This window comes from Squalius cephalus (genome assembly GCF_949319135.1).
Source record: "Squalius cephalus genome assembly, chromosome: 16".
Taxonomy (NCBI): domain Eukaryota; kingdom Metazoa; phylum Chordata; class Actinopteri; order Cypriniformes; family Leuciscidae; genus Squalius; species Squalius cephalus.
The window spans coordinates 4,731,685-4,759,247 of record NC_137137.1 but is presented as its reverse complement, the minus strand read 5'-3'; the positions used below and the strand labels follow the sequence as shown (position 1 = coordinate 4,759,247).

Sequence of the window (27,563 nt, the reverse complement as noted above, 5' to 3'; positions counted from 1 at the left end):
GCCTGCTCATCAGGCTGGCTCCGACACCATGAAAGACGGAACATTAACACCTCTGTCCTGCACCCCCACGATAAAGCAAAGTATTGCCTTCTCCAAACCCCCCACAGGCTAGCTGAGTTTGCAAAACAAAACAAACAGTTTGCCACTCGTCGTGCCAAACAAATTATAAACTTCAATATTTAATTCAAAACAATCTCAAAACGCTTTGTGACATTTTGAAAAGCCGTGGATGCATTACTGCCACTGCAACCATGAACGCAACAGAATACTGGTTCTGATTTTATTGTTTGTCGTTTAAACGTCATATATATGAATTATTATAGGCTACAGAAGTAAAGTCATTGTATAATATTTGTTCCTTAGTGTAAAATGGAAATGCATGGCGATTTTATTTTGTAAATAGGCAAAAAAAAATGTTTTAGAAGACAAATCTCTCTGCATCAACAATAGACTATAAAATGCATTAATAGGCTAATATAAAAACACCAGTAGTCCAAGTTAGTTCGGGATTCGAACCCGTGTCATCTAAATGATCGTAACGTAAGTTCAACCACTCGGCCACTATTCACTCGTTGCGATATGGCCTAACGTTCCAGTGTGTGTTCGCTCACACGAGCGAGAAGCGCTCTTCATTCAAATGAACGCGCCGCCGCATTTGTTGAACACTAATTCAACATGCCAGAATAAAACCTGGCTTTAGAACAATGCATAGTGCCACTCGTCGTGGTGTGCCAAAAAATTACAATAATTTAGTTTAATTTATTTCAGTGTTAATGTTTGAGTTAAAAAATCCTCTACAAATTAAATTAACCCAAAGTCGGCTATAAGAGTCCTTTAGGCTACGTAAAAAAGTAAAGGGTTTACAGTCTTAACATTTAGGCTACTTTGCTTAAATTCGATACATTTATTTTCAGTAGGGCCTAATACATTTGTAGGGATGTAATTTCAGTATGCTTTACCAACGCTATGTATTCAATTAAAGTTCCAAGAGGTCTGGTCTCTATATTTCCTTCCCAGCTGACACTAATATGCAAGTGCACAGCAAAAATCACAACTTGTGCTTGCTGCTAACGCAAGTTATTTAAGGTGTCTCAACTGTACACAGTCTACAGTGTGAATTCGTTACAAGGTTTCATTTAATTACATTAACGTGCAGCAATTTGTACAAATACAGTCTATAGGCCTACTATACTGTTGTAGACATTAAATAATCTCATTTAGTATCATATTTGTTAAAATATTATAATGTTGTTTTTTCAATCTATGTTGAATATGAAAAGTGAACAGCATGAGTAAGATAAGATGCATTATATCGAGAGATGGATATGGAGTGGGTCAGACATGATTTTGACCACTTCATTAAGTTTTGTTTAGTAGAAACCTTTTTTTAAAGTGAATTTCGTTTTCTATAAATTGTATCTTAATTTTAATCATTTTTTCATCACCCAATTGTCTGGATTCAATAAGTAAGAGAAGCAAACAGACACTAATCATAGAGGCGCCCGTGAGGTCACTTGCATTGCACGTCAGCTGGAGCGCATCTCATCCTCCTAATTTAACGAAACTCAGCGTATGCCTCACACAGACATGATAAATACATCAAATACACAAAGCTTGAAATGTCTTCAAACGAAATAATTCAAAACGAAAAAGAAAAAGGCTACTCTCTGATTATGTCTTTGTGCATTTCTCTCTAGGTGCGTTCACTACAAATATGGCGATCGTCAACTTCATCTTTGCAGTCGACACTGTCAGAAAACACTAGTTCATTGATAAAAATCATATGAAGACAAGGCATATATTAAGTTATTTTAGCTGTTATGAGAAAAATAAATCTAACAAAACCTAAAATCTAAATCTAATAAATAAAAAAATATATATATTAACGCCAATTCAACATGCCAGAATAAAACCTGATTTTTGAACAATGCGTAACGCCACTCGGCCTGGTGTGCCAAAACACTACATTTTAAACTTCAATGTTTAATTCAAAACAATCTCAAAACGCGTTGTGAATTTTTTTTAAAGCCTAGTAGTCTATATACATTAAGGGCATTGAAACCAGGATCTTAACTAAAACGTGTTCCGCGTAATCTCTCAAAAATTATGCCACACTAGGCTACTCCATGTAATTTTTTTTTTTTAAGGACTGCTTTTGAAATCACTATAAATTACTGTGCAATTGTATCGCTCACGAGAGCTCTTCGTTTATCTAATTCCTCAATAGAATAGTAAAAATATTCAGCGTCATTGCTCCTAACATCGTCTCTATTTTTAACTTTTGATTCTATTTTTTTAGCTGTAAAATTGATTCTATCTTTGGTTCTATTCTGTTGTAGCCTAATAGGCCTATTTATATATATGAAAAATATGCCTATTATTTAACCCACTTACATTTTAAAATACGGCAATTGCTGCTGTTTTGCACAATGTCCCTTTGCGCCACCTGGCGGTCATTTCGGGAACGACTTTGAAATGCGGCTGGTTTATTTTCGCCGCGGTAATTTCGCCGCGGCGGCTGGCGCGGCGGTAATAGGCATTCTGGTTGACCACCATCTGTATGTCCTGAGTAAGGAAAAAAAAAGTCCAGAAGAATCCCATTAGGGGAAAGTTTCGAAAAAGACCCAAATATAACCTATTCATACGCCTATTCATTATTTTTCTCACATGAATAGGGTAAAAAAATTAACCTTTAGATATCACCATGAAAATTACTGAGTTGATTACTTACATCAAGACAAACAAAATTTGTATTACAAGTTTTTTGAAATTGTTTGTTAACATGGACAAACGGTGCATAATCTAATTATGTATGTGCTCATTTGCATAAATACCACAACAGATCTAAACATTGGGTCTAGCCAGGTGAAAATGTCTTGTTGAATCTGGTTGACACATAACAGTAAAATACTTAATGTTAAGGTCTGAATGGAACCCATTACGGCTACCCATGAGCATTAATACATAGAGGCAGGAAGAAGTACTTTAAAACAGCCTTTATTCATTATTATTGCAGAGATGGGGTTTGGGGCTGGGTCCGTGGGACTGTTTCTTGGGATTCACTTTTTATTTTACTTACCTTTTGTCTTCTGCATTCTCCTTACCATTGTCTCCTGTTCTTCCCTCAGACTCGTCCCCCAGAAACAGTCCCACAAACCCAGCCCCAAACCCAATCTCTTAAAAATTAATAAAGGCTGGTTTCTAAAGTACTTCTTCCTGCCTCTATGTAGTCCTTATTTTTCTTTATGCTAAGAAATGATTATTTTTCGGTGGCCATGAAAGATACAGCTTTCTTAGAATAAATGAATAATCAAAGAGTTCGTCAGAACTGATTAATTGATTGTAATATTAATTTAGCTTACCTCAAAGTTAATCTAATTAACTGACCCAAATATTAATAATTAATCATAATTGGTAATTATGGATTTCTTAATTTAGCATTTAAAGGCTGGTTTCTAAAGTACTTACTTTAGATAAGGTACTTTCACTTTTGAAGCTTACACTTGAAGTGTGTTTAAAGAAGTCTCATGATTAAATTTACATTATAAACGTTTTTTTCAAAAGTAAAAAATAAATACAAACTCGTGTTTCAAAAAAAATACAAAGCTCACATTTTATTTAGACTTGCATTACATCACATTTACTGTAGGCTATATTTTGGAACTTTCCCTCAGAAAATTATATTAAACTAGCATTGAAAGAGCTAAGTATCTTCTCCGTTGACATCCACTAAACTGGCCCCTTGTTGCCAGTACTGCAGTCTGGCTCTGCTAGAAACATCCTGGCAGATTTGCTGAAGCAGGTTAAAGCTAAACACTGGAACACCTGACCTAGTAGGAAATTAGTTTTGATAATTATTTCCTAAAAATAGCCATCTCTGACAGGTTTTATTTTGTGCATTGAGTTTGAGGTGATGAATGTTGGATGTACAGTCAGTGGTTATGATGTTTGGATGTAAAGGTCTGGAATGAACATTACATCACAGAACAACAGCAGCAGGTTGCAGGATAGTCCTCAGCGTTCACTTTCAACTCATTTCCATACACATAGTAGACATAGGGCTTCTCTTTCCAAGTGTAGTTCACCTTTGTTATGGTAATGAGCTCGATTGTCTGCCTCTGGAACAAGGAAATATTGAATTACAGAACCAGATTCAGGTTTCATCAGTATTGTGGAATCATGTTGACATTTTACATGACATTTTACATCTAAATATTATAGTGCAAATAAACATGACCAAGTCTACTGTCATAGACAGACTGAAAATTACATAGCAAAACTTTAGCATTATTATTATTGAATATGGAAAATTTCCAAATTATAGGTTAAAATTGTGAATAAAACACAACAGGTACCTGCTGTAAAATGCGGGAGCTCTTGGTATATTTCACCTGATGGTCTCTTATTAAACGCTCAGACGCTTGTGCAACAGAAACATCAGGGAAACCCAGCACTGGATAGACCTACAGTAAACATTCAACCACGTTTTTATCATCTTCGTCACACATCATTATTCTTTCTTTTATCTTTAACTGTCTGCACATCTGTTCCTACCATAATCTGGGCATCTCTGAAGAGCTCCTTCCCTGAAACCTTCGCCAGCTTTTCCAGTCTCAGACCGCTCGAATCTTGCACTACGTATTCATCCTTCTCAGTGCTCCTGAAATTATCCAAAAAGTAGCTTTCAGAATGAGACATTTCACACTTTGACAGAGTGCATAGGGTTAGTATTATCATATAATACCATTTGACTTTAAGATTGACGAAGACGAGTAGCTTTCCCTTTCCATCACAGGTGTTACACATTTGGGAGCCGCAGCCGCTACATGAACTACATCTGGAAGTTGCCAGACAAACACTCAGATAAAAGTAGTAAAACTAGTAAAACATTTTCAGGACATAAAGGGCTCTATGGCAGCTTGAATCAAATATGATGAGAGTAAAAGACTGGTTGGTTGGTGCAAAGTAATACACAAACACCTTTTTTCTATTTTTTCTAACAGCAGCCATTCTGAGATGTGAACAAATGTCTCAGTTCTTTTGATTCTTATGAATTGGTCAAAAAGACCAAATTAAGGAAAAGGCTGAAGAGTAGAAAAAGTAAGTCCTATTTAAATTTCATATTTAAAAAAAAAAAAGACCAATTGATGTGTTCCTTTCTCAAAAGCTAGAATAGTACAAACAGTTACTACAGTACATGGAGAATGGTAGGCTTACTTTTCACGTCCACTACAGTTACAATTATAGCAGGCCTCGTTATCAGGAGATTGACCAGAACCGTTACACTGGGAGCACACTTTCTGCATAAAGACACAAATAAAAGTGTCTCTAGATTTACGTCCCATTATATGACCTCCTATAATAACCATGTACCAAAAACAACTCAGTGAATAATAAAAAGCCTGGTAAAACTGGCCTGGTGTTTGCCAGTCAATCGTCACTTACGCTTCCGGTTCCAGTGCAAGAAGAACAGGGTTTCATTCCCATTCCACCGCATGGTTCACATTTCTAGGGTACAACAAAAAACCTGTTGTTTACTTTCCAGTAACTGGACTATGTAAATTAGATCTTAATGTTCCCCTATTATGCTTTTTCGGATATTACCTTTCATGTAATGTGTAATATTGCTTTTTGTGAATGTAAAAGGTCTGCAAAGTTTCAAAGGTCATGATAAATTAAGTTATTGTCTCTCAAACGAAAGAACCGATTTTGAACTGACTGAATCGAGTCGTCAGTAATTCCAGTATTACTTCCTGCTCAAACCTATGTAGGTTTGTAACTAATTTGCATAATGCCAGTCTATGGTCTTCACTGGCTGTTGGAGAACAACGTCTATTTTGATCCTCAAACACTGTAGTTGTCGCTGAGACTGGAAGAGTTTGGTTTGTGATGTCGACATGTCAAGATGGCACAGTCCTTGATCGAGACCGAATCCTTGATCGAACCGTTTCAGACAAGAAAGGAGGTGATGTTGCAAAGTATATTATGCAAAAACAAAAGTGTGTTTTTGACCTTGGATGCATTTAAACCTTGTAGGAGACCTCCAAAACAAAATGAGGAACCCTTAAACTAGCATAATAGGGGCACTTCAAAATATAGTGCTAACAAAGCTTCATAGATTGTGGTGTTTCATACAAAAATGTTCTGATATAGTAGTTGCTGCACATTCTGTTGCTTGAACCCTTCTTGTGGATCTTGAGTGATCAAACCTTGACTGAGGAAGTGTAGGGCACTCTAATGGTGTCTTCGTGCTCAGTAAAGTAGGACGGAGGTTGAGCTGCAATCTCCCATGGTCCAGGAGCACGCTGAATCCCAGCATCGACACGCTGCCCTGCAAGAGTTTAGACAATGGTTTAGCCAGGGAACAAGGTTTAGATTTAATTTTCTAAAATTTTAACTGCACAAAACCTGTTGCTATAGTGTTTTCAGCTCATTACAAGGGTGTTATGGGTGGTTTCTTACTGGCCCAAGTCTAAAATGTCCATCCCCGAGTCTTTATAGTCTCTTTGGAAATTGGTGCAAAACGTCTGTAATAAAAACGACTGACAGACGAAACAAAGTAAATGCTGTCTTGCCTTCGGAGGCCTGGTGTTTTGGAACGCAATCGAGGCACGTCCTGATTTTGCAGTTAGACGCATTCTTGGGATAACATATTGTACTAAATGATAGTGAAAACCACTGATGTAGAAGCACTTAACCCTGGTTGTAAGCCTAGATGTGACAAACGGTAAACTTGTCAAAATCTGATTGGTTGATTGGAATGTTGTTCCAGGATTAACAAAGATGTTGATCCAGGAAAGTTGTACTCGGTGAAATCAGGTTTTGTTTTTTCATGCGAGACTTCTCTGGAAGGTAACTATCCCAAATCATTTTGATGACAGACTTTGTTTCATGCATTTCAGAATGATCAAACCAACATTTGAGATGCTGTGCCATGATGAGATTGGTCTGCTGGCTAGTCCAGTGATCCAATCACATCCTCTGTTGAGGCAGTCACATGAGGTTTTGTTGTGCATCAAGGGGTTTATTCAGTAAATATGGTTTCATCTTAGTTTATGAGCATGTCTCCTCATGTAAGGTTTTTTGCACATTTTTAGAATTTATGCGCATCTTGATGTTACCATCCAACATTTTTTTTATGTGATAACCCAGATTTTGCATAAAAATAGGTTGATGGAAACATAGCTTATGATATTCTTTCCCTATTTAGTCCCTCCCATGTAAATCCAAGGGATTTTCCATTTTCTAATAGCACAGATCTACTCAATAAGCTGCACAATTTGAAATATCATCCATATCTGTATATCACAAAAGATATATGGGTCTGTTCAAGTATTAGCAATAGTGATGGTGATGCTTGCACCACTAATGATAGACTCGATTGACTTTTGGTACCTGTGTAAGGCTCCTGACTCAATTCAGTAGATCTGGACTCTGTGAACGTCTCCAAACGATACTGAGAACAGAAGCAGGACAAAAAGACAGACCTCAGATTGATTTTACTAACCACATTCGGCTCTATAAAGCCAAAACAAGGCTTATGCATGTCTACTTATAAACAGAATGATGGTTATCATGATGCTCAAAATGGAAATGATTCATGTCTCACCCTGTAAGTGGCAAAGGACTCCATGTTGGAAATAACTCCATCTCTGACGGGGCCAGAACTATAGCAGCACTTGCTGGAGACGTAATCTTCAAAAGCTTCCCATGCTCTTCCCTCTGAGATGGAAGGAATGTTGTCGCTAACAAGAAAATATTAAAGGAGAACTCCAGTCAATTTTAACATTGAGCTAATTTTTTTGTACATTTGGAGTGCTGTCAATACAGAGAACAACGACAACACCGTGGTTGCCTACACCGAGTTATTCTATTTTTAAAATTTGCACCCTGTTGACTTCAATGGGGCAAGTTTTAAACCTGCTTGTAGCCTCTTAACATCCTTGATGTGTCATTACAAGTGCACAGAAAATGTGAGTGATTCCTTCAGAGTGAACACGAGTGACTCTGACTGCAGTAGATGTGAAAGATATGTATAAAAATGATGTTATTTAAGCCAGCGCAAATACCTGTTTACATCCTGTTTTCGGTTGAAGTCCAAAGTAGTCGATTGCCGAGTTCACGCGCGTGATCATAGGTAACTAAACCTATGCGCGTGAACTCGGCAATCGACTACTTTGGACTTCAACCGAAAACAGAATTTTCAACCGAAAATTGACCGGAGTTCTCCTTTAATAGACATGAATGTTGAATTACGTGCAACAGGAGTCAGTTTGAGATATTAAGACATTTGAAACACAGATAACTCTGGTTATGATTAGTCTCTTTGCATGGAGTAGTCTACTTTTTAATCTATAAAAAGTATTTTAACTCATATTCAGTAATATTATCAATTTACTGCACTGGCACTTTCAGATGAGAACAACATTTTAGCTGAATTCATGACACTATTGTCGTCTGTAGAGCTACTTATTGCTGAAATAAACTTCCTTCATAACTGATGAATTTTGCAACAGGGCCAGTTTACGAATACGTTTTTGATCGGGTCAGTGGAAGGAAAAAAGAGAAAGGTTTAGAGACACATTGAACTTTTAACTTGAGCGCCCCTTTTTTAGAAAACCACATCGTGCACTAGACGCGAGTGCAATGGTTGCATTATGGTTCCTGCGCGGTTACATGAAAAAAACAACAACGGAAAAGTAGCACAGTGTAATGTAAACAGAGCCGGACAGTAACGGAGTACATTTACTTGAGTACAGTACTTATGTACAATTTTGAGGGATCTGTACTATACAAAGTCTTATTTGATCGGTGAGTAAAGTAGATGAACTGCATGTTTAACTGAAAGAACGAGCAGAGAGAGAGAGACCCGGTCGCGCGCAGGCACTTTCGGTCTCTCTAGCGCACTGTCGCTCGCGCAGTTCGTTTCGCTTTTGTCCAGTCTGGCGCATACACATGACAGGCATACAGGGTAGACTGGGTACAGTTGAGACACTTTTTGCGTTTTAATTTTTCACACAAAAATAGATACTGAAAAGAAGTGAATTTCCACATGACATGCTACATGACATTTCATTAGCTTGTAGACTAAGATATTATCAATCAATAATACCCACAAGTAGTTTATTTTTTCCACAATTAGCTCATAAAAATAAGGTGCTTTTTGTCTCAACCTTGTCTCAACTGTACCCATATGTGGTACAGTTGAGACAGTGCATGGTACAGTTGAGACACCCATTTCTAATGATGTACAGGAAACTAACCATTCATTGTAAATATAAAAAATAAAGACAAATAAAGAAAATAACAATTGGGCAACATTTTTGTTTATTCAACCATTTATATTCATTCATTTTATTTAAATTAGCACTGGTTAAAATTTATAAAGCAGGAACAAGATTTGAAACAATATTTATTAATAATACACAGTTTAAATATCACAAATATCAAATTTAATTTTCATTTGCGTCCTATGCTGGCTAATTACGGCGTTTAACCTGTTATCATAACACTGCACAACTAAACAGTGTGTTTCCTAATAGAACTCTATCGGGGGTACAGTTGGTACACGTGTGTCTCAACTATACCCCGCTGGCCACCTCGCACATTTCTCTAGATTTTGCAATTACCTTGCATGACACAATACCATGAAATATGCCAGTTTTTAGGGCACAGAATAACGTTTGTGGTGATACCAGTTACGTTTAACAGTCATATAAGGATAATAAGCTATTCACTGTGGAGAGTGCATGGTGAAGTGAACGTCCTACTTTAGAAAAAAAACTTTTCCCGATTTCTTCGGATCGGAGACGCGTCCATTGTTCAAATTTCCCACGATCAAAGAGGACACTAATACGCATGTGCACAGCAAAAATCACAACTTGTGCTTGCTGTGAACGCAAGTTATTTAAGGTGTCTCAACTGTACCTATGTCTCAACTGTACACAGTCTACCCCACATGCGCCCTGTCACAAGCACAGCAGTTCATCTACTTTACTCACCGATCAAATAAGACTTTGGCGGGACAAAAATCCACTTTGGCGGGCGCTAAAACAAGTTCAATGCAGGAAAATTCATGCGTGAATTTAACTGAGTAGTAGGCTACATGACCATGCACTCGCACAAATGCGACCACATAAAATTTTAACTCGCACATTCTCAAAAGATGGTCGCAGTCTGGAACCCTGTGATTTGATTGATGAAAAAAACAGAGAATGTACACACAATTGTTAGCTGAATTTTCTTTTCTGATACACATTAATGTAAGCTGAGCATTTGCTTTGATGTTCTTGAGTATGCAATGTGTTTAACACAGTCAGGTTCAAATGTGGGTGCAAAAAATCCATTAAAACTCTAGCAGAGGTTTGTCAGAGTGTTGCCATTGTGCTATTGCCTTGTGGGCAAGTGAGAAATGTTATAAAGTAAAAAGTAAAAAAGTAAGTATAAAGTAAGTATAAGTATAAGTATAAAGTAAAGTATAAAGTAAGTGAAGTATAAGTAAAAGTACTTCAGTACTTTTACTTAAGTAGACATCTGACTGTAGTACTTTTATTTGTACTTAAGTAAAATTTAGCAAGGGGTAGGCTATCTGTACTTTTACTCAAGTAATGAAGCTGTGTACTCTGTCCGCCTCTGAATGTAAAAACCTAAAACATGTTCTGTGTGAACAGCCCCAATGTTATTTTTCTGTTTATTAATGTGAAGCTGCATTGAAAGCAATATATTTATGAATGTGACTTCACTTAATCTATACAGAGAAAAACGTACTGCCATTCTGGATGGCTGGAGGCTTCAGGCACAGGCATCGGCACAGAGGGCATTGGAGGAGGAAGATACGCACCTGTTACAAGAGCAACACATCAGTGACATTCATAAGAGACCAGTGGTTATAACTTTAGCAACACATTCAACATCCAAATTCTGTTACTTTATGCAGAAATCTAAAATTGCAACCATAAAAGTCAGCTTTGTAAATGCTTTTCCTCCATTCCCGATTGTTTCACCCATAAAAGTATGATTAGATGAAAAACAAAGTTTGCATCTAATTGGATCCATAGCTAATGATACAATTCATATTTTTCCCTAATAATTTATAATTTATTAAAATGGCATAAGCCTACTCTACCTTTCAAACATTCTGGTCATTAAGATAAAAAAAAAAACATTAATACATTTATTCAGCAAAAATGTATGAAATGGGTCAAGAGTGATAGTCAAGAGTTTTACATTGTTACAAAACATTTCAATCTCAAATAAATGCTGTTCTTCTGTTCACCAATGAATATGATAACAAAAATATGAAGCGGCACTTAACATTGATAATAATAAGAAATGTTTCTTGAGTAGCAAATCAGCATATTAGAATTATTTCTGAAGGATCATGTGACATCACAGGAATAAATTACATTTGAAAATATATTCAAATAGGAAACAGTAGTTTGGAATTGTAATAATATTTCAAGATTTTTGATCGAATAAATGCAGCATTGATGAGCAGAAAAGACTCATTTCAAAAGCATACATTTTATCAAGCCCCAATTTCTGAATGTTATGCCACTTTTATGTCCTGAATCTTAAAAGACAAGTTATTTGCAATAATAATGATATATGATATAATAATGACCTACAAATTTAATAATATGTAAAAATGAAAGCAATTAATAATGTTTTGTGCTTCTTACCATCTCCGCCGCCCGAAGTTCCTTCATATCCCGGGACGCTGTCAAACATTCTTGCCACATATAAATTACAACATATTAAGGCAACTTGCTTAACAACATGAATTACATATTGCAACTTAATTTCAGCTTATCAATAGCAAACATTGGCCAAGTTTAGTTTTAATGATTTGAAAGTTCCCTCATTAGATCTGCAACAGCTGAAAACAAGAATTTTGCATATGCTAAATATAATTATTTATATAGCAATTCATTAACACATTATACATTACATATTATAATTTATTAATATATTATAAGCCAAATAAGCTTTTTTCAAAACATAGAAATAATCAAAGACTTGCCTTTTTACTTGTCAGAGCTGCTGCACAAATCAGAGTAGAGGGATAAAGATTATAGCTTTACAGAAGGAAATAATCTGATGCTTATGAGTTATGATTGGAGGAGAAAGATGCTTCTGAGTGGTGTAGTCTAGTGGTTAAAAAAGTTGAGAGAACAAGTTGGTGGTATAAAGCCCATCACCTTGAGACTTTGTCTCTTTTAGACCTTTAATGCCTGTTAGCTTTGTTTTGTTCCTGTCATTTTGAGATCACACCTGCAGCTTGCTCTTTGACACATTTGTTGTGACAACAGAGCACAGAAGTTGCATGTACCACAAAATATATGAAGAGTTCAGATACAAAAACCTCTAAGTGCCATCTGAAATTTTCATCTAGAATTTTCTTAATTAATAGGTAATTTGCATTGCCATTTAAGTGAAATTACTGAACTTAAATATACAAGCTTCATAAAAATGATCATTCTAGAAGAAAATTTCAGATGGCACTTAGAGGCTTTTGCATCTGAACTCTTCATATGATGGCAGTGAAATGGATGGTGATGATGTGTTGGTAAATATTAAATATTACACAATGCACCTTTAAACACATTTTCCATTAAACAGTATGGCCAACATACCACATGCAAACAATCCCTGCAAAAATTTTTTTTTTAAATCATGCACATTATTAGTTCTCAAGCTTGATTTTAGTATGTTTGGAACCATTAAAAAAATAACAGATCAATCATAGTGCATCTTTTTTGCACATCTTTTTTACTTTTCACTTCTTAGCTTACACACAGTAACATTTCCATTGTTCTCAAGCAAGTGTGAGTGCATGTCTACTACAACAGAGAATTAAGATGAGATTGTGTGATTATGAATTTCAGTCACATTTGACATTTTTTTAGGTGAACCAAAAATGTAAGATATAATATTTACATATCAAAATTTCATTAAAAACAATTATTTAATCATCAATGTCCAGTCTTACACAGTAAAAAAAAAAAACATTTCTTGGTGACATGATTCTGAACTCACAGTTTATTATATTGTTATTATTTATAATGATATAAAAAAGTGTATTAATCTAAGAGAGGTTTAGTAATTCACATTTGGTCATATTGAATCACATGATGATTTCATACTGTATAAAATGTTACAAATATCTGCATAGACGTAAGCTGCGTAATCAATGACCCTTTGTTTTGTTTTGGTCAAGTATTGATGTATATTTTGCCTATACGTCCCAGAATCATTACATTTCATCTTAATGGATATACAGTTTTTATAATGCATATGTCAGGTCAGGTCAGGTGTATTTGATGTTACATCACAGAACAGCAGCAGGTTGCGGGATAGTCCTCAGCGTTCACTTGAAACTCATTTCCATACACATAGTAAACATGGGATTTTCCTTTCCACATGTAGCTCACTTTGGTTATGGGAATGAGCTCAATGGTCTGCCTCTGGAACAGGACAGATGAAATTACAGAATGACAGATTCAAGATTAAGCATGTTTCCAGTATACATTATACAGTAAAGTTTGTGCATTACATTTTTAGTACTAAAACATATAAATTATGAATAAAAAAGTACAATATAAAAAGGTCTGGAATCACACAATCACACAAATACAGCTGTACCTGTTGTAATATGCGGGAGGTTTGGGCGTATTTCACCTGATGGTCTCTTACTAAGCGCTCAGAAGCTTGTGCAACAGAAAAGTCTGGGAAGCCCATCACAGGATAGACCTACAGTAAACATACATGGCATCTGATTAACTTTTCTTTTGCTCTTTCTTTTTACTGCTCACTATATGTACAGTCTGTGCTTACCATGTACTGGGCGTCTTTGAAGAGCTCCTTCCCTGAAACCTTCTCCAGCTTTGCCACTTGTAGACCACTCAAATCTTGTGCTACGAAATCATCCTTCTCAGTGCTCCTGAAATGATCCCAAAAATAGATTTCAGAATGAGACAGTTTAGTTTGAAAGACTTACGAATATCATTAAATAATCAATAACATTGACTTCATTTTCATTCCAAAGAAATCTTTGTGGGGGGGGGGGGGGGGGGGGGGGGGTTATGCCTGTTTTAATGTTCACCAGGAAAAAATCATGAGCATGATCGATTAGAAAAATAACAGCACAGCTCTCCTCAACAAACTGCATGATTTATGTTTGTAGCTAACAATGAAGGAGTTAACCCAAAGACTATATAGAAAGACGGTTTACTTCTATTACCTGCAATATGGTGGAATACACCCAGTCTTCTAAGTAAAGGGTTTTGCTTAATAAACTGGTCAATTTTATATCCGTAAAACAACTCTGACGAACTGTAATAAAGTGTGCGCTCTCCCTTTCATTACTGCCGTGATCAGTTACGTTAGGCCTATCACTCCGGAGACTGTAAGCTAGATCACAGATCCATCCTCGAGTAAAAATTTGAGTAAATGGCGACTTCTATGTTCATTCTTACATCCAACAACAAAACACCTAAATCGCTTATAGTCCAGTCATTTTAAGCCCAAATAGGGGTCAATCCAGGACAAATTGCAACAGAAGCACACAATCAAGAGTGATTTTCTCTGTTACGTTTGTTTTTTGATTAACTTTACTGACAGAAAGCTTTATTTACTGCTGTCCCATTAAAACCTGCCGCTTCTGACCAGATCTCACACGCGCCTCATTCTCTCACAACTCTTTTCCTTCATTTAAGACTTTATTGAACTCATGTAAGACTGCTCAGTCTGCTCTTATGAGGATACTCATCAGAACGGACATTTTGGCATAATTTCGTGTGTTAGTGTTCGGTCAGCTGAAAGAGAACGCTATTATGGCGCTCAATTTGTCTTGGCTTGAATGGTTTGCAAGAATAAGAGCGCATCATATAATGTAACGCCAGCCAAAGGATGACGGAAAAAATGGATGCTGCGTTAAATATTTACCACTGAGTCTTCTTTAACCCATTTCTACCAGTGACGCTTATTCAACTTCCCACGTCTACTACCTGCGCAGATATTGACGGTGCAACTGGGTTGTAGGTTGCCAGGTTGAGCTCACAAATGGTTTGAAATTTCTATTATGTGTTGAATGCGCGAGTAGGATGGGTTTCATACAAGATCTGGCAACTGGACAACCTTGGAATAATATATTGATGTGATCATTCATATAACGAGGTTTGGGCCATACAAATTACGGGAGTTTCGCGGGAGAAATAACAAAACGGGAGGGGGGCAGGAGATGGGTGTGAAATACGGGAGACTCCCGGGGAAAACGAGAGTGTTGACAGGTATGCTGCCAATACACATTAATGTTCAAACACCATTTAAAAGTGAATTTTGCATAATAGGTGCCCTTTAAATCATGTAGATCATACCATTTAACATTGAGGTTGATGAAGACGATCAGTTGTCTCTTTCCATGGCAGGTGTCACACTGGCGAGAGCCGTTGCCGCTACATGAACTACAGCTGAAAGACACCAGACAACATGTAAACACTCAAATATATACATACATATATATGCTGATTTCACGCAGCCGTTATTTTGAAATCGAAAGCGAGGCTCCGGTGGGAAGAAAACCGGAAGTGTCGCCTTTAATCACAGGAGAGTCGTGAATGCGATGGCGTATTGTTGTGTTTAATGATGTTGTGTCAATTCTAAAACTGTACATACATTTCTTTCATACTTTAGACTATATACAGTGAAATTAATTTATACATAAAATATTTTTTTTTATATATAATTCAGAAAGTAAAAAAAGAAGCAGGAATGAACTATATACATATCCTATATTGGATATTAACATCCAATAGTGTAAATCGCGGCAGCAGCTTCAGGTTGGTAGTCCAAGGCATTGTTGTTTATCTTTACTTCCGGGGTTCTTCCCACCGGAGCCTCACTTTCAATTTCAAAATGGCGGCTGCATGAAATCAGCGTATACATATATACATACAAACATATAAATATACATATATATATAAAGTAAATTAAGACTTACTTTTCACGTCCGCGCCCATTGCAGTGTGTGCAGCGGTCATCAGCTTGGCGGAAACCAGAGCCATTACACACCCAACAGACTTTCTGCACATGGACAACAGTAGAGGACAAACAGTTAATATGTTAGACTGCTATTTTACGTCATATAAACTGAATGAAAACCATTCTGTGGACTGTGTGCACATTTTCAATAAAATTCAACTTCTCCAGGCACCACACAAAGGGATACTTTTATGCATTTAGCATATTTTCTTCTGTGAAAATACCTTTGAGAACAATGAAATTCATTGTTCAAATGGCATGAAGCTGGTTCGGTCTGTGCTAGTTAAAATTGACTTACGCTTCCAGCTCCCGTACAGGTGTCACAGGGGCTTCTTCCCATTCCAAGACACACGTGACAGTTCTAGGAGTACAAACAGAATTCAATGCTGTAAAATATGATCTGACTGGTTGAATATAAGCATTACTGGGGTGTTCACCAAAAAGCTCTTGCGCTTATTATTATTCATCCCATACATTTTTTCCCACATGGATTTTTAAAAAAGCACAAGAATGTGAACTTAACGGCTTTAATGAGGTTAAGAACTACAATCCCATAAAGCTTTATGAACAACCTAATCAAATGAAAAAATGATGGATAAATATAAAAACATTGATTTAAAGATGTTGATTTTATATATAGAAAATATATTTTATGTTTATTGTACAATATTGCAAAGAACTTAATTACAAAGAATTAAGTGTAATTAGGTGTGATTTGCTTGCTGTGACTCTTTGCAGAAGAGATTTCTTTGCAGAATTATAACTAATGTAGTTCTTCACTAGGGATTGAGCTGTTAATCATGATTAAAAATAAGTTAAGATTATGCAGGTTGACGGCTTCAACAAATGCATTTATCATTGATTAACAACCGTGTTGCTCATAGTAGGTATGTCTTTAAAGGTTTATAATAAGTTCTAATTTAAAATTAATTTCCTTATGGAAAAAAATAAATGGTTTTCTTTTTACTTCTGGAACTGGACTGTTGCACTCAATAATAGCTCTACAAACAGAACAATTTAAATGAAAGATCCTTGTGATCTGGAAGATTAAATAAAATGCTTCCAAAACCTTTAGAATTTGTTGATGTTTCATTTGTTTGTGGTTAAAGTGTCATGACCCCCACCCCTCCCCCTCTTCACCTGTTTTAGCCTGGTTGTTCACACCTTACGCCCGCTTCACACATACTCCGTGTGCAGTGCGTGTGGGAACAGCATGCGCTAAAGTGCTTTCACATATGCTGCGTTTGTAGTGCGTAACTGATCCGCGACTGTACCACAAACACATACGCACTATTTGTATTTCAAATCCAGAAGTTATCAGTAAATTTTATTTAAAAAAATAGTTTTCTTTGCTTTACCCCGGTGACTGCATTGCTGTATACGCACCGCAACTGGAACGGATCGCCGGACCGCAACCGTGTGCAGTGTGAAAGCTCTAACCTGTTAACATGGGTACGGGAAAAAATACGCACCGCAAACGCACTGCAAACAGAGTATGTGTGAAACGGGCGTTAGAAATTAAAAAGTCAAAAAAAAAAAAATGGACGTGTAGAGCTGTGGAAAAGTGGGAGTGTAGACTGTGGAAGATGGGAGAAAACAACCAATAAAACATCATTATTAAAATATAACCACGGAGGAAAAAAACAGTTTATAAAAAACGAAAAAATGAAGGGCGTCTTGATGCATTTTATGACAACAAACTCCCAAAACGAGGGAGAAACACGGAAGAACATTTAAAAGGTCTAATAATATTTTCATTACATTTACGAGCACTACAGTCTCTGAACAAACGACAGATTAGTATAACACAGAAAGAATAAATGCATAGTTACTTTTTGTCCATTGTTCTTTGAATTGTCGGTCTACATCAGTGTCTTCTGTGTATCAAAATAATTCATCGTGTCATTGCGTTCATTATCAGCACAGTTGTATAATTGTCCTTATTTGCACATATACATTTCATTTGAATAAGACGTGATTAAATATGTGTGTATACGCGGTGTTGGTTCATGTTTAGAGATCTAGAGTATATGAAATATGTCCGTAAAAATATGCTTGCTCCGGTCCGTGTATGATCTATATGATCCTCGTTGCGAGCATTGTTAAACTCATCGTTAAAACAGATAATTCTCATGAATAAATTCTGCGCGCGCTCAGGACTGGCTGACGTAAAATCGTGCCGGCAGCCAGTCACACACTCCCAAATTTCCACTTGTTGGTAAAATTTATGAACGTTTTTTAGTGTTTTCAGTGATGTGCAGCCTGTACATTAGTGTTCACATCTCAAAAAATATGTTTTGGGGATTCATGACCATTTAAAGGTCAAACCTTGACTGAGGAAGTGTTGGGCACTCTAATGGTCTGCTTGTGCTCTTGAAAGAAGGCCGGTGGTTGAGCTGCAATCTGCCACGGTCCAGGAGCAGGTTGAAAACCAGCATCCACAGGCTGCCCTGGGAGAGAAGAACACAGTGAGAATTGAAAGATTTTGTATTTTCAGTCATCAGATTCATCTACATTGTGACTTAGATTTAATCAACTGAAAACAGTGTCTGTAAAGGTGTGAACCAAATGGCCCATACAGACTGATGGGTGTGAAACAACATTGCTCAGGGTAGATTGCAGTGTAGATCGATCTCCTGTGGGAGGTCCTAACAGTTTTCCTTTGTTTGTAGCCCTTTTGTCTTCATGTGTAAAGTTCAGTCACACAGACAGAACTTTGGGTTAAGATTGTTGAAGGGCGACATGCTAACACATCTGCTGAAGGACTGCTACACTACAAACCTTCAATAAATTCTTCTCCCCACAAGAACTCTGGTCAAGCGTACTTATTTTATGTATTGGAGAAATCTAATACATTGGCGAGCCACCCAAACCACTGCTCGAACAAATACACCAAAATCTAACAGAATGAAACAGTTTGTTAAATTCCCAAGAGCCACGTCTGATGAGGTATTACAGCATTGAGGCATAAGAGCTTAAAAAAAAGGGCAGTTGACATTTTTATAATGTAACCCAATGAATCTTCTTGTCAGAGAAATTTAGCTTTTGTTGTTTATGAGCCACATCAAATGCAGAAAAATGTCATTGCCCAGCATTTGCATCAACATGAAGATGAGAACTCTGTAAGATTTACATATGTGAGAATCGTACATCTCTTTTTGTGGAGACAAATTTATGTGACCAAGTGTAAATGGAGCCAAAAGATGCATAAAGTGCAAACAGGCCCAGGATGACTTCTGGGTACCTGCATACGGCTCCTGACTCCATTCAGTAGATCTGGACTCCATGAAGGTCTCCAAACGATACTGAGAACAGAATAAGCAGACACGCCTGAATAAACCATCCAGAGCAACATTCTGTTCTATCAACCACAAATCACATTAACATTATGCATGTTAAAATAACTCTAATAGTTGATACTTTTCTATGGAGCACCTAAAGGGACATGTTGAAGGAAAAAACATGCGTTCTTTTCCTTTTTATCACATATGTTTTGCGTTCCCAGAAAAAACTTTGCATTTGCTTGCAAAAATTTGTGTTCTTTGTGAGCGAACACAAAGTTTCTTTGGGGAACGCAAATTTTTTGGAAGCAAAAGCAATGAAATCTATTTTTTCCTCCCATCTCATATTTATTCCATCACCATGTCCCTTTAGAGGCTCCATACTTTTCTACTCCTTACACTGGACTAAGTAAAAGATGCTCATAATGAAGATGATTTATTGTAGGTCTCACCCTGTAGGTGTTAAAGGACTCCATGTTGGTAATAACTCCATCTTTGACGGGGCCAGAACTATAGCAGCACTTGCTGGAGACGTACGTTGCAAAAGCTTCACGAGCTCTCTCCTCTGAGATGGAAGGTATACTGATATCAATGAGAAAAGATCAATATGTGGGTGACCTTTGCACATGTTCAACAGGGTGTGTTGTACAATATTTGTCAAACTTGGTCCTGGAAGACCCCAGCATGACACTTTTTTGTTGTTTTTCAAAGCTGACACACCCACTTCAGGTCAAAGTGCACACTAATGAGCTAACAACAAGATGAATCAGCAAATGTGCTAGATAAAGCTTTCAAACTGTTTGATGCCAAGAACAGAAAATATGAGGATCTCCTTGAGAGGGGAGTGTACAAGCATATAAATATACATATTCATGTACAATTACCCATTTATATTGTCTGAGAGGAAAAGTGTGATGTTATAAAAACGTGTTGTTTGCTGAAGTAAGTATTTTTTATTTATTGTTACTGTACTGTCAAAACTCAACTATTAAAAAAACATGATTACTTAAATAATTTTGAATGCATTATTATTCAAAATTGGATCTATATATAGGTCTATCTACAGTAAATAAATAATCTTGAGCAATTTTTCAGTTACATAGACATAGAGCTGCACAATTTGGAAAACATTTTTGATTTTTCTGATAAAAATTGCAAAAAAAATGTAAAATTTTGTTTAGTTAAAAAAGGTTAGCTGTGCTTGTTTATAGGGCTACACAATTTGGCCTTAAATTATAGATTTGATTAATTATATAATATATTAATATTTATTTAAATGAATTATAAATTATGTTTTATATAAATATAAAATAATAATAATTTATTAAAATATAAATTATTACTACTTATTATTACTAAATGAAAATATTAAACTATACAATTAAATTAAACAGTACAATTGTAATACATCAATGTAAAAAAAACATTACAAGTATGGGAAGGTACAGAGTGCAAATGAACACAGTGAGTGCCGTGCTTCACTCTGAAACAATATTATTGAAACAACACAAATATTTGTTTAAATAAATCACAGCCTTTGCATTTTGGTTTTATTTAAATTAATTATGCAGACCTAGTTTGAGAACCACAAAGATAAGGGACACCCAAACGGTGAGAAATTAAGAATTCCCATCTTTGTACGATGATTGCATATCGTAGGTGGGTGTGTGTACAGTGTTAAAGATTCATTGAGTGCAGTGTGTGTTTTCTGTGTAAAGAAAAAGCTCTTACTGCCAGTCTGGTGGGCTGGGGGCTTGTTCAGGCACAGGCATCGGTACAGTTGGCATTGGAGGAGGAAGATACCCACCTGTGAAAAGAGAGACACATCAGTAACAAAACTAGGGGCTTATTCATGAGTTTTGGTGCTCTGAACACTACGAGGTCTATTGGTGCATTTAATGCCTGGTTCAGATTACACGATTTTTTGGTCTGTTACGATAGTCACTGTATCAGATTACACGATTTTTTTGTCTGTTACGATAGTCACTGTGTCAGATTACGCGATTTTGACTCCTAAAATCTTGTCATCATGTGGTTGACAAGAAACATGTCAGACTACACATTGCTTTCCGACCAGTCATCGCGTGCCGTCTCATGAAAGTGCGTAGGCTATCTATAGCACGAATGATATTTCTCGTATCATTTATACGCCAAAATGAGCCCTCCTCATCCCTAATCCTACCCAAGGGGTTTACAGTGCATATCATTTAAACGCAAAAACTCGTTTTGGTGTATAAATGATACGAGAAATATCATTCGTGCTATAGATACGCACTTTCATGAGATCGTGTTGGCCGTCTCACACGCACACATTCACTCGCACACATATATAGGCCTACACTCACTCACACACACACGCTCACTCACTCACTCGCGTGCACACACTCACTCTCACACACACTCTATCACTCTTGACGGAACCCGTCGTGGAGGACCGAAAAAAAATTAAACATGCTAGTCTTTTTATCGTGAAGCATCTTTTCTACAAAATGATGAATTAAAGAATGCGCATTGGGGTTGTTTTTGCTTTTATATGTTCTCTTACGAGAGGTTCTCTCGTATTGCGTAAGGAACTTACGCTACGGGAAAAGTCATCTTTTCTCGAGATACTGAAGCCAAAAAATTATCCTTAATTTTTCATAATTTGTCAACGCAGTGCAGCAGGCAGCACAGCAGAGCTAGAGCGGGCAATACTGCGTGCTCATTGGCTGCCGCGCGGCAACTGCTTAAGCCTACCAGTGAGCCCCGCGTGACGTCACGCCCAATCAGGGTGCGCGCGCCCTCGCGCGTCACAGCCCGCCAGAAGGGGCGGCGTCAGAGCGTATAAAAACAGGGCTCGGAGGCTTAATTCTCTGATTTCTGTCTCTTCAGCGAAGCTCTTCGCATCGCTGCTCTCTGAGAGAAGCCGTCGCCGTCGAAACCAGCAACGAGCCAGCCTAGGACAGCCTGAGGAAGCCGGACGAATCTTCGCCGCCTTCAGCCTGCCGTGCCAGCTCAGCTATCCGGCGATATATCCTTTCTCATTATGTGTTTTACTGATGTATCTTTACACGAGGCGTTGTTTCAAATGCCTCGCACCACTCCCCGCTCTCTCTCCCTCTGTCGAGCCGCGCAACTGCGCCTCTCACAAGGTGTGTTAGAGATGCGGATGATTACGGGGCTCGCTCTCTCCCTCTGTTCGAGCCGCGCAAAACGTGCCGCTCACAAGGGATCGCAGACGCGTACGGTCACGGGGCTAGCTTTCTTTACGTTACAAGAAAGCTACCCCCCCTCCCCCCCGCCCGCCGTCTCCCGGCGAAAGGAGAAAAGAGTGTTCTAGACCCGCCAAGGCCGGTCTAACCTCCATCTCTAACATATTTCTCAGTCCCCTCCTAGTTCAGGCTACTGGGAATATCTATACTGCAGTAAACGAGCCTGTCACAGTACACGCACGCCTGCAAACATGATAACGCTCTCTGGCTACTCGCCCTCCCCGCACTCTCTCCCTCTGTTCGAGCCGCGCAGACTGCGCCGCTCACAAGGGATTGCAGAAGCTGACAGTCGCGGGGTTAGTTTTCTTTACGTTACAAGAAAGCTACTGTCCCCGCGTCCGCCACTCGCCGGTGATAGGAGAAAAGAGAGTGTTCGAGTCTCACCGAGGCTTGGCTACCGCCTTTCTCACATATTTCTCAGTCCCCTCTAAGTTCAGGCGGCTGGAAATATTAATATTGCAGTAAACGAGCCTGTTACAGTACACGCACGCCTGCAAACATGATAACGCTCTCTCTGGCTACTCGCTCTCCCCGCACTCTCTCCCTCTGTTCGAGCCGCGCGGACTGCGCCGCTCACAAGGGATTGCAGAAGCTGACAGTCGCGGGGTTAGTTTTCTTTACGTTACAAGAAAGCTACTGTCCCCGTGTCCGTCACTCGCCGGTGATAGGAGGAAAGAGAGCGTTCGAGTCCCACCGAGGCTTGGCTTCCGCCTTTCTCACATATTTCTCAGTCCCCTCTAAGTTCAGGCGGCTGGAAATATTAATATTGCAGTAAACGAGCCTGTTACCTTACACGCTCGCCTGCAAAACATGACGACGCTCCGGCTACTCGCCCTGCTTCCCGCGCAAACTGCGCCGTTCTCAGGGATGTCAGAGCGGACGGTCACGAGTAATGCTCAGCACCCCGCGTGCCTCACTCACCGGCGGAATGAGGAGGGAGATGTTTGTAGCCCCGCTGAGGCCGGGCCATTCTCCAATTCCCATACGTTTCTCAGCCCCCTCTGAGTTTAGGCGGCTGAAAATGTTAATGTTGCAGCAACGAGCCTGTTATAATACACGCACGTCTGCACGCTATCGCCGACGAAAAACATGACCCGCACTCTCTTATGCTCGAGCGAACCGATAGCCTATGCACTCTTCCCCTGTGGCTCAGTGGCAGAATAACAGGCTTTCACACCAAAGACCCGTGTTCGATCCCGGCTCTGGCAGCAAAAATTTTTATGCTGTTCGCTGATCCAAGCTCGCGGCCAGCTTCTCACACGCAGAAAGTGTGTGTATTGCAGCCAATGAGTCAGTTATACAACTCGCTCGCCTGCACACAAACGCTGTTCGTACAGCGGCCCAGAAAATCTGGCAAAGAGTGTTAATTCTGGTTATTCGGCTCACGCCGACGGTGTTTGAGTGTAGTAAATATGCCCACGACCCAGTGTTCATTTCTACACACAAGCACAATTCCCCCTGTGTACCCCACAGAGCACACTCACATAAAGCGCGCACTTGCCGCTCGAGTGTTAAGTGTAGGAAAGGTGCCCGCTCACGAGTGCTCACAACCACACGCTGTTCGCTCTGTCTCACACGTTCAGGGTTCAGATATCGCCACTGCCACCGGCCGTGTTTTAATAAAGAGTCCTGTGCCCGCTCCCCTGCGTTCACACTCTGCTATAAACACTCACGCGCGCTCTCTCAGCGCAATCCGGCCGGTCACTGCTATCAGCGAGTCCCCGTCTCGCAGCACTGTCTCAGCGCGCACCGCGCGCCCGCCACTGCAGGTCCCTCGTCCCGCGCTATGCAGCGGGCAGGACTCAGAGGCCATTCGACCCCTAGCTATGAGTGCGAATGCATGGAAAGCTATTCCGGGTGTGTCGACATGGGTGCTGGACACGGTAATACAGGGCTATTCGCTACAGTTCAGTCGTCGGCCTCCGCGCTTTCAAGCCCGGACCGAAATGAAAGTGAACGCAGAAGCAGCCCATCTGCTTCATGCAGAAATAGCGAAGCTGCTACGAAAAAAAACAAAAAAACAAAAGGCGATAGAGAGAGTTCCTCCTTCTCTGACCGAGGCGGGCTTTTACAGCCGTTATTTCCTCGTGCCCAAGAAGGACGGTGGGCTCAGACCCATATTAGATCTGAGACATTTGAACAGGGCTCTCATGAGACGGCCGTTCAAAATGCTTACGACCAGGCAGATCCTCGCGCTAATTCGCCCGAGGGACTGGTTCATATCTCTCGATCTGAAAGACGCGTATTTTCAAATCCAGATTATACCCCGTCACAGGCCATTCTTGAGATTCGCCTTCGACGGCCAGGTGTATCAATATACCGTCCTTCTGTTCAGCCTGTCCCTAGCACCCCGTACATTTACGAAGTGCATGGATTCAGCTCTCGCTCCCCTGAGAAAACAGGGCATGCGAATTCTGAACTATCTGGACGATTGGCTCATTCTAGCGCAGTCAAAAGAGGAACTCATCTCTCACAAGATAGCGCTTCTCAGTCATCTGGAAAGCCTGGGTCTTTCGGTGAACTGGGCCAAGAGCTCACTTATCCCCAGTCAGTCAATTTCCTTCCTAGGAATAGAACTGGACTCGGTGGCGATGACGGCCAGGCTGTCAGAACAGCGCGCGCGCTGTGTTCGACACCTCGCCGCATCCTTCCAAAAGGGCAGATACCTCCCTCTGAAACGTTTCCAGAAGCTGTTAGGCCATATGGCATCAGCCGCAGCGGTCCTACAGCTGGGTTTACTTCGAATGCGCCCGCTTCAATGCTGGCTGAAATCGAAAATACCCCGCGAAGCGTGGGTTTCGGGCAGCGCTCAAGTCAGCGTGACTCAGGTCTGTGTCTCAGCCCTGCAGCCCTGGCTAGCGCCCGAATGGTACCGACAGGGAGTGACAATGGGAGTCATCTCACACCGCAAAGTGGTCTCGACAGACGCGTCCAACATGGGTTGGGGAGCGCTTTACGGGGGCAGACCAATCTGCGGCCCCTGGTCGGGCCCAGAGCGGAACCTCCATATAAACTGTCTGGAGATGTTAGCGGTCGAGAAGGCTTTGAAGCATTTTCTCCCATACTTGCGGGGACACCACGTGCTAGTTCGCTCAGACAACATGTCAGTGGTGTCCTACGTGAACCGCCAGGGCGGACTCAGATCCAGAGCCCTGCGCGCTCTAACAGAACGCCTTTTGGTCTGGGCTCAGGGCTCGCTGCGCTCGCTGAGAGCCGCGCACGTGCCCGGGCACCTGAACGACGACCCGGACAAACTGTCCAGGGACAATGTTACCCCAGGGGAATGGGCGTTACACAGCCAGACGGTACAGACGTTGTGGCGCCGCTTCGGCGAAGCGAAATTGGACCTTTTTGCCACAAGCGAGAACGCTCAGTGCAAAAGGTTCTTTTCGAAGAGCAAGGATGCGCTGGCCCAAGTTTGGCCCAGTGTCCCGTTGTACGCTTTCCCCCCGATCTCAATGCTGCCTCAGGTATTAGCAAAGATCAGGGAAACGCGCTGCGCAGTGCTCCTCATAGCCCCGCACTGGGAGAACCAACCCTGGTTCCCGGAGCTGGTGAGCCTGTCAGACACAGCCCCATGGCCGATTCCGGCGAGGAGAGACCGTCTCTCTCAAGCCCGAGGGTCAATTCTGCATCCCCATCCAGAGCGCTGGTCTCTGCATGCGTGGGTAATCAACGAATATTCGCTGATCTGCCAGAAGGGGTAGTTAACACGACCTCGCAGTCCAGAGCCCCCTCGACGAGGCGGCTCTATGCGTCTAAATGGTCAGTGTTTAACAAATGGTGTGCAGGGAAGAGTTTGAACTCTCAGTCCTGTGGGGTTCCACAGGTTCTGAACTTCCTCCAAGAGCTCTTGGACGCGGGCAGGTCCCCCTCCACGCTCAAGGTGTATGTTGCGGCGATTGCTGCGTTCGCCGACTCGGCGCGCGGCCGCGCACTAGGAAGAAACAAACTCATTACCCGTTTCCTGCGAGGCGCCAGGAGGCTGAACCCTCCGCGGCCACCTTCGGTTCCGATATGGGATCTGTCTTTGGTCCTGGAGGCCCTTAAAGCTTTTCCATTCGAGCCGTTAGACTCTGTGGGTCTCTAATACCTCACTTTCAAAACCGTTTTTCTGCTGGCCCTCGCCTCAGTAAAACGTGTGGGTGACTTGCATGCGCTATCAGTTAGCGCGTCGTGTCTCGAGTTTGGACCTAACGACTCGTTAGTCATTCTCAAACCTAGACATGGCTATGTCCCTAAAGTGTTGGGTACTCCTTTCAGAGCACAGGTTATCTCCCTCTCAGCCCTGCCGCCGGCAGCCAGCGAGGTCGATAATAACCTCCTTTGCCCTGTCAGGGCGTTAAGGCTTTATATTATGCGCTCTGCAGCCTTCAGGCTCTCAGAGCAGCTCTTTGTTTCGTTTGGTGGGCACACCAAGGGTCTCGCCGCCTCGAAACAGACGCTATCCAGATGGATAGTGGACGCTATTGCGACAGCATACGCGTCCAAAGACCTGCAGTGCCCTCTGGGCATACGGGCTCATTCCACCAGAGGCATGGTCCAGTGGGATTTCCATTTATGACATTTGTACGGCAGCAGGCTGGGCCTCCCCGTCTACATTTGTTAGGTTTTATAACCTGGAAGTTCCCGCCCTACAGGCTAAACTTCTTGCAGTCTAAAATCATGTTCATGCCCTGCTCTTCGCAGGCTGGATATTAGATTTGACTCTTCTGGTCGAGCCGCACTTTCAGGGAAAGCTTTTATATACAGACCGGCTGCGCCGCTCTGTTTCTCCCTACGGGTGCTTATGTACATGTGTTGGCCCGCATTGCTGGCCACCTCTCTCCCCACTCTTCACTCCCCGGGTCCCCTCCCCCTGGAGTTGTGTGTGGATGCATGGCGCGCACGGCGTTGACAAAGGGTTCCCGTAGCGTAAGTTCCTTACGCAATACGAGAGAACCTCTCGTAAGAGAACGATACTCGGTTACTCACGTAACCTCGGTTCTCT

General features: G+C 40.4%; 1 protein-coding gene across 1 annotated transcript in view; it reads right to left on the bottom strand.

Annotated features, from left to right (window-relative positions):
- Positions 1–3,891: 3,891 nt before the first annotated feature.
- LOC307174398 (uncharacterized protein) overlaps positions 3,892–27,563 on the bottom strand; it is a 29,648-nt gene continuing 5,976 nt past the window's right edge. The window contains exons 4-24 of the mRNA XM_079898179.1: positions 21,054–21,129; positions 19,775–19,904; positions 19,286–19,346; positions 18,370–18,491; positions 16,340–16,402; positions 16,001–16,083; positions 15,378–15,470; positions 13,837–13,942; positions 13,645–13,752; positions 13,328–13,466; positions 11,682–11,807; positions 10,768–10,840; positions 7,610–7,745; positions 7,396–7,456; positions 6,210–6,331; positions 5,446–5,508; positions 5,218–5,300; positions 4,745–4,837; positions 4,555–4,660; positions 4,356–4,463; positions 3,892–4,118 (exon numbers count right to left, since the gene is read on the bottom strand). Coding sequence (XP_079754305.1) covers positions 3,975–4,118; positions 4,356–4,463; positions 4,555–4,660; positions 4,745–4,837; positions 5,218–5,300; positions 5,446–5,508; positions 6,210–6,331; positions 7,396–7,456; positions 7,610–7,745; positions 10,768–10,840; positions 11,682–11,807; positions 13,328–13,466; positions 13,645–13,752; positions 13,837–13,942; positions 15,378–15,470; positions 16,001–16,083; positions 16,340–16,402; positions 18,370–18,491; positions 19,286–19,346; positions 19,775–19,904; positions 21,054–21,129 — 2,096 coding nt within the window. The 3' untranslated portion in view covers positions 3,892–3,974. The remainder of the gene's footprint in view (positions 4,119–4,355; positions 4,464–4,554; positions 4,661–4,744; positions 4,838–5,217; positions 5,301–5,445; positions 5,509–6,209; positions 6,332–7,395; positions 7,457–7,609; positions 7,746–10,767; positions 10,841–11,681; positions 11,808–13,327; positions 13,467–13,644; positions 13,753–13,836; positions 13,943–15,377; positions 15,471–16,000; positions 16,084–16,339; positions 16,403–18,369; positions 18,492–19,285; positions 19,347–19,774; positions 19,905–21,053; positions 21,130–27,563) is intronic.